General features: G+C 41.2%; 1 protein-coding gene and 1 long non-coding RNA gene across 3 annotated transcripts; both read right to left on the minus strand.

Moving 5' to 3' along the window:
* Positions 1 to 476: 476 nt before the first annotated feature.
* On the minus strand, positions 477 to 2,001 carry LOC115148261 (uncharacterized). Of its 2 annotated transcripts, XR_003866619.1 has the most exons (3): positions 1,231 to 2,001; positions 736 to 831; positions 477 to 636 (listed from the first exon to the last, which is right to left on the minus strand). It is a non-coding gene; the product is annotated as an uncharacterized LOC115148261 (long non-coding RNA). The 2 variants fall into 2 exon arrangements; XR_003866618.1 differs by having other exon boundaries at positions 736 to 2,001.
* A 933-nt stretch (positions 2,002 to 2,934) lies between these two features.
* Positions 2,935 to 7,153, minus strand: LOC115149355 (cathepsin L1). The gene is made up of 8 exons (XM_029692153.1): positions 7,010 to 7,153; positions 5,926 to 6,064; positions 5,591 to 5,713; positions 4,989 to 5,141; positions 4,522 to 4,746; positions 3,991 to 4,159; positions 3,607 to 3,724; positions 2,935 to 3,371 (listed from the first exon to the last, which is right to left on the minus strand). The coding sequence occupies exons 2-8, from the start codon at positions 6,052 to 6,054 to the stop codon at positions 3,272 to 3,274; spliced, it is 1,017 nt and encodes a 338-aa protein (XP_029548013.1). The 5' UTR covers positions 6,055 to 6,064; positions 7,010 to 7,153; the 3' UTR covers positions 2,935 to 3,271.
* Positions 7,154 to 7,578: the final 425 nt, after the last annotated feature.

Raw genomic sequence — 7,578 nt, forward strand, 5'->3', positions numbered from 1 at the left:
GAAACAGAAAACATTTGTATGTGTCACTTCCTTTTCCATCTCTGCTAGTAACACCAGAAGAGAACAACTGAGCCAATGCTAAAGTATCAGCAACAGCCAAGGGGGCACGGGGAGATACGTTTCCCCCCAAAACATTCATACTCCTAGCCTGGCTACCAGTCTGTTAAGCTAACATTCCACTACTTGTACTCTGTGTCATGTTTCAATTATGTTTTGCAATGACACAGAGTTCAAGGAGTGGAATGTTGGCTAAACAGACACCATATACAAATCAACTGTATATTTGTATATATGTCATAACCCAGCCATCACCATGTCTTGAGACCTCTTAAGACATGTCTTAGACACACCAATGTCTTGAGACATCCGTCTTAAGACATTTTATAATTTATTGTTGTTTTATTAGTTATTAATACTACTTATTCACTCTAGAACTCTCATGCACATTCATAGCAGAAATTGTACTGCACACCAAATCAAAGTAATCAAGATTTATTGACCAAATAACAATTTTAGAATGATGCAACAAAATAACTTGTGGTAAAGGCGGTATAGAGCTCCAAACAACGGCCATCTTTGAGTCTTTACAGCCAGATAGTAATCGCTTGTTTGGGGATCTCAGAGCTGCTCCTCAATCTTTTCGGAAATAAAATGCCATTAGGTATCCTATCATAAATACAGCAATAACAATATCACATTTACCATGCTATTTTCTTGTACTTATGAATAGCTCACCTGAAGCAGAAAGCCCTATCGTTCGTGAGGGCTAAACGTTTGACACCAGGTAGGACCCCAGCTTTATTGTATGTCCAGTCTGAAAATAGAACGAGCCTGTGTGATTCAAAGACAGCTGATTAGAGAAAGTGACCTTTCTGTGATTACATGTAGAATCACAGACATTACATTAAACACACTTTACTGCATATTTACTTTCAATTATTGCAGTAAATTAAATAAATAATTAAACAGCATGTCTGACAGCCTTAATGTCACATTATTTTGCATGTCTTTAAGACATGGCATTAGTGTCTTGAGACATGTCTTGAAGACACACATAAAATGTCTCAAGACAGTGTTGAGTGTCTTGAGACGACTCAATTGCACGTCTCAAGACCCCAGCAATACACATTTCTGAATGTTATACTGCATCATGGAAAACAATAGATCCAAAAATAGCTCTGTTTGTTCGGTTAATGACAACAAAAATAATATACATATTTATTTACGTACTGTATGTGCACAATCATACCCAGCCATCACCTTTGTCTTGAGAAAATGACTTGAGGCATATTATTTCTAAACAAATATTAATCAAGTAATTGGGGACGTCGGAGGAACTTGTTGCACCTTCTGGTAACCTGTGGAAAAAGTATACATTTAATAGGCCACTCAGTTAATAATGACATCGATTTCACATGAAATCAATAATAGTGTATAATATTGCATAATAAACGCACATTAGGGAGTTCCATATAGCAAAGGTTTTCTGCAGCAGTGCCGGTGGGCTAGTTTGGCAGTGCCAGCAACCACTGCAGAGTTTTCTGAGCAATAAAACAAAACAACTTTTATTCTTTTTATTTTCATTGTTGGACATAAAATACTGTAAAAACACCAGGAAATCAGCTCCAAGTGATTTTAATTTAAGAAATCTGTTCCCAAGTATTCCCACGTATAATAGAAACACGTGATCGTATATAAATGTAAGCAAGGTTTGAAATGATCTGTTTTGGCTTCTTGTGGTTAATTTGCCTATTTGATGGTTCATTGGAGGGCGTAGCAGGATTTCTTATAAGCGTCCAGATTAGTGTCCCGCTCCTTGAAAGCGTCAGCTCAAGCCTTTAGTTCAGTGTGGCTGTTGCCTGTAATTCATGGCTTCTGGTTGGAATATGTACATACGGTCACTGTGGGGACGACATTGTCGATGCGCTTATTAATGCTGGTGACTGATGTGGTAACCTCAATCCTATCGGATGAATCCCGGAACATATTCCTGTCTGTGCTAGCGAAACAGTCCTGTAGTTTAGCATCTGCTTCATTGGACTACATCACTGGTACTTCCTGTTTGAGTGTTTGCTAGTAAGCAGGAATCAGGAGAATAGAGTTATGGTCAGATTTGCTTCTTTGTGAGGAGTGAAAGTGATTTTTTTTTTCACCTCTAGTTGCACAGGTGACATGCTCATAGAAATTAGGTAAAACTGATTTCAGTTTTCCTGCATTAAAATCACCAGCCTTGACGCTTTTGGATTAGCATGTTCTTGTTTGCTTATGGCCCAATCTAAACACAATATTGCTCCTTACACCAATCCAAGCATACAGCCTCACTGATAGTCAGATGATAAAATCAATTTTTGGTAACTAAGACCATTATATCTGGGAAATAACTGCATTCCCTTTAAATTGTGAGCTGCTACACATACCCAATACAGTACACACAAATGTCACTAACAAACAACTACCAGTCAAGCCACAATCTGACATGACCATGGACACAGTGTTCTTTTTCTATGACAAAGGTTACTGGATCTATGGCTAGAGTTAACCAGTTAGTTGTTTTGGATCCCACCAGGCTAAAACTGGTCTTATCTGAGCCATGAGGACCTTGCTCCTCTAAAGGGAGAGGCTGTTCATCTTATCTGCTCTGAGACACACACAAACTCTTGCTGTATTGTAGGTATAAAATGTTAATACCGTCAAGGTTTTTCCTGACCTATCTGGAATACAGACTGTTTTGTGTGTGTACCTAAGTGGTGGGGGCAATATGGCTTCTAATACTGGCAATACGGAACAGCCGTGTGCAGTAAGCTAAGTTAAATGACTAGGACTAACTCAAACAGTGACATTGACCAAAGGGCACAAAAACACTATTGGCAAAGTTTACACAGTCTGGATAGGATGACTATTACCAATTTTGTAGTTTGCCATGTAAACAACAAATCCATTTTAAAAAGAGGTTTATTTTGCTCATATGTACAACATTTTTACAGAACAGGTGTAAAAGCAGTAAACTAGGAATGTACACAGAGGTCACACCTGTAACATGTACTTGACTCAACTATATGTTTATAGACATACAATAAATCAAGTATAAAAACAAACTAGGTAGAATTTCATAGATTCCCTAAAACTGTGTTTCTTTAAAACCCATGCAGCAGGATTCACTAGTGCCTTTCACAGACTTAATAAGGCAGCACTGTCGTCATCATTGCCCTTTATGAACGTTTTTCAAACATAAAAAAAATAAAACTCTAGAACGTGTCCAGGTTCTAAAACACTAGACCAGTGGGTAGCTGGATGCCGTGGCGATACCACAGTGGTTCTTCCTGTCTTTGGCCATGTAGATATAGCCTTTGTCTCCCCATTTCTCGCTCCAGCTGAGGAAAATACAAACAATGTTAGCTTCTCTTTTGGAGTTAGTTGGGAAATTATACAAAACTTGATGTATTGCCACTTTAGAGAAATTCATGACTTAAACCATAGTACCAGACCAACACCATATTCAAATAAAGGCAATGGTATTGTAGAGGTATATTCCCTGACGGAGAAATTAACCATTCCTGTGGTGGAAACTGGTCACAAACAAAAACATTCCAGGAAAAACCTCTGTACCTGTTCTTGACAATCCAGTATTTCTTGCCATCCACATCCTCTCCTTCAAAACCATACCCCACCACTAGAACACCATGGTCCAACTCCTCACTGCTGCACTCCTTCTCATAATAGATCCCTAGAGCGAGGGCATATAGTTACATTAGTTGGGCTAAAATGGGTTTACCTCAGCGTACAACCATCTGATCAATGCTAAAGCTGCTAGTGGGCAAAGTGACAAAACTTTGGTAACACTTTACTTAATGGCTTTGAAAGAGAACCATTATTAGCTACAGTGTGAACAGGACAGTGGACCAGTGAAGCTCACTGCTACTCAAAAATAGAATGTATGGACTCCAAATAAAGTTGATGTAACATATGTTGCGTTGCCTTTTTGCTACTAACCAGACTCATAGAACTGAAAGGACTCGTGGCCGGCATCGATGGCAACAGAGACCGGACCGACTGCAGCCACAGCCTTCATCATAGCATGCTCCTTGCCACTGGGAATGTCCACAAAGCCAGTCTCGTTGGCACCACTGAACTCTGGCTTGTAGTGACAAGGGTCCTCATCCTGGGGAAATAGAGGATCAATAGTAAATATATATATATATTATTAGTTAAGAATTTTTTTTAATAAAAAATAAAAATAATAATAATAATAATAATAATAATAATAATAATCCAATGAATCAAGCAATACTGGTTGAAATGGCCTAAATTTCAATGCAATTAAGAGCAGAAACCTTCCTTTATTTTTACCGAACGTATGGGATTTTCTGTCAGCACCTCACGCAACAATAAATCCTGATTTCTAAACATTTATGGCCCAGTCTTGCCAAATCCTATTGTCATGCCAAACATGACTACAACCATAGGAGTTGGTTATTCAGCTTGAAAAGGAGACCAGGCTAAAATAACAGAAATGGGTCTTACAGTGCCGACGTAGGGGTAGGACTCCTCTGTGTCCAGGCCGGCGTTGTCCTGGATGTACTGGAAGGCCTGGTCCATGAGCCCACCGTTACAGCCCTCATTGCCCTCCGGTCTGGAGCAGTCCACCAGGTTCTGTTCACTCAGAGACACCAGCTTGCCAGTCTTCCTGAACTGCTGGCCCTCCATGGCCCCGGTGGTGCTGAACGCCCAGCAAGACCCACATGATCCCTGAGGGAGGCGGAGATTGTGAATAGCTAGCATGTGTATAACAAAGAAAGTGACAATAATTAAGCAATTGCAAAGTAAGGGTGTAAGCAATGCATTTACTGCAACTATAAATATCCTGTGTACACAACTTGTGGCAACTTGGAATGGGTTAACGGCAAACCTCAAAGTCTTGTTTTATTCAGAGAGACACAGCTGTGTATGGTTAAGAATGAGTCATGGCTCATGAGTGACTGAGGTCTCACCTGGTCCTTGACGGGAGTGACGTAGCCCTTCTCCCTCCAATCAACAGCTTTAGGTGCCTGCAGGTAGTTGGGTTCCATGAACAAAGAGCCCTTGAACTTCCTCTCAGTCGTCTGCTTGTAGCCGTTCATCGTCTGCCTGAACTCTTCATTGGTCTAGGGAGGAAGGAATCAGTAAGGGCATGTTGAAATGTATGTCATTCCTGGCCAGGTGTGCTTTTTAAAGTTCCTATCTGAATAGAATATTGAGGGGTTTCCAATGTCTAAGGACTTTTAAAAACTTTTTTTTTTACTTATGCATAAAGATGAGTAAGTTTCAGTTCCCTTCTCAGGATCACTATTCTGTTCCTGTTTCTTCAGTACGTGCTAGTGGGAGAAACCCAACCTGTGAGTCTGAATACATTCCTGCTTTCATTGCCAACACTGACACCTGTGGCTATGTTTTCATAGTGCCTGTGAAATATTTCCTCATTCTGTACTGTGTCATAGACCACGTAGGGCATGACAACAAAAGGATTCAGCTACAGCAAACACTATGGGACAAGGCTGCTGACATGCATCTTCTGCCCCACAGTAAAATGTCTCAGCAAGGAGCTTGTTCTTACCATGTCACCAAAGTGGTTCATGCCCAGACGGTAGGAGTGTTTTCCCATGGTGTGTTCGAGGTTGTGCATCTCAATCTTCTTCAGGTTTTTCTCCCAAACCATCCTCCTCCAGCCCTCCTCACTCTGAGAAATTAGTGTACTTGGTCAGAGAATGGACATACAAATCATAGTCCCAGAACTACAAACAAAATCCAGGGAAAAATAAGTCACTACATTTTGCAATAATACAGACCTACATGAAATGTACAGTTTGTCAAGGCACCAAATAATACATTTGAGACTCACTAAGACCTTGAGGCGCTATGGTGCCTTACTTGTACTTCAATAACACCCACCTCATGGTAGGTCTTGCTGTGCCAGTTTTTCCACAGGTGCCAATGGTCCTCCAACTGAGAGTCAAACCTAGGAGCCGCACACACAGCACTCACACAGAGCACCAACACTGCCAAGTACAGTGCTGTCATGGCCAAACAGCTGTGAAGGGAGCAAGAAGAGCTATCAGTCAGCCTTGTATTTCACAGTGTGAAGCAGTTACATTTATATATATATATATATATATATATATATATAGATTGTTATTGCCTTCAGATTATTGCCACAGGCAGTTTGGTTGACTGACATGTTAAGTGTGTGTTGCATTTATCTAGTACCAACAGAACAGGAAAAACAAGGGCTATGGATTCTGCTCTGTGAGGATGAGAGTTGAGCATAATGCCTGAATCAGAAGTCATATAACAACTCATAATAAACCAACTGGCTAATTTCCTTAATTGAAGTCTATGCAAATGGCAGTCTGCAGCTGTCTGAACCGACGTTCTGGTTAGAATGCTGTGTATGCAAACACTGAAAGGGAGTCTGCGCAAAGTGGGACTTGGTTGGTTGCATCATTCCTGTTTTTCTCTAGTTTGGCTTGATCCTGATCACAAGACGCGGGCGGATCCAAAGCCGCTGAATCATTCTCTGAACGTGGACAAAGCCCAAGGAAAATAGAAAAGGAAATCGAATCTCCCACATCACCATTTCCAAAAATGTTACGGTTCGCTATAATATATAGCAACCTATAAAACGACAACATTCGCGACTGATACATTTGAACACAATGTTCCCTTTGTGAGAACAAAACAAAGCCCTCTAAGCGCTACACAAAAGCACTCGACTCATGGAGGGGGGAAGAAAGATAACGTTTTATAAGGACCGTTTTACTGCTATACCTTTTCAAATTATATCAAGTACTGTAATGTTGATATCAACGAAACTAGTCGAGGGAATGTTAGGTAACAGCAGGTATCAAAAACATAAGAAACAAGAGCAAATGTCCGGGGTAAAGTCCATAACCCAAGTAGACTTACCTAACGTAGCAGGCGTAAATAGACAGGCCTAATACTGTACAAACAACGCAAGCCCTAGAGAAATACTTACTTAATGTATTGTCAATTTGCAGTAGAAGTGTGGAGGTCCCTGCTGTTGCGTGTCGATCAATGGATAAATATTGTGTAGACACACCACTTTATACAGACAGATTTTGTTGTACAGTAGGAGGGCCTGTGATTGGTTGAATGGGGAACATATGTCACACAGGAGGGGCTAGGATTGGCTGAAATGGGACTTTATAACACGCAGGTCCCGCCCCGAGTAAAGATCCCAGCATGTGATTCCTGCCCACGTGACCGTCTTATCCCGCAGCGGAACTGCTGGCATGTTACAAAGTAACAGTACGTCATTTTCCCTCAACAGTCTTTACTTTTCAGATAGTCTACTTTGTAACAGTTCTCCCATGGATTCAGGCCCTACACCCAAACAAGGGCACTGCGTTCATCCACCTCTGGCCTGCTCGCCTCCCTACCTCTGAGGAAGCACAGTTCCCGCTCAGCCCAGTCAAAACTGTTCGCTGCTCTGGCACCCCAATGGTGGAACAAGCTCCCTCACGACGCCAGGACAGCGGAGTCAATCACCACCTTCCGGAGACACCTGAAACCCCACCTCTTTAA

The sequence above is a fragment of the Salmo trutta genome, chromosome 15 (genome assembly GCF_901001165.1).
Source record: "Salmo trutta chromosome 15, fSalTru1.1, whole genome shotgun sequence".
In the NCBI taxonomy this organism is placed as follows: Eukaryota; Metazoa; Chordata; class Actinopteri; order Salmoniformes; family Salmonidae; genus Salmo; species Salmo trutta.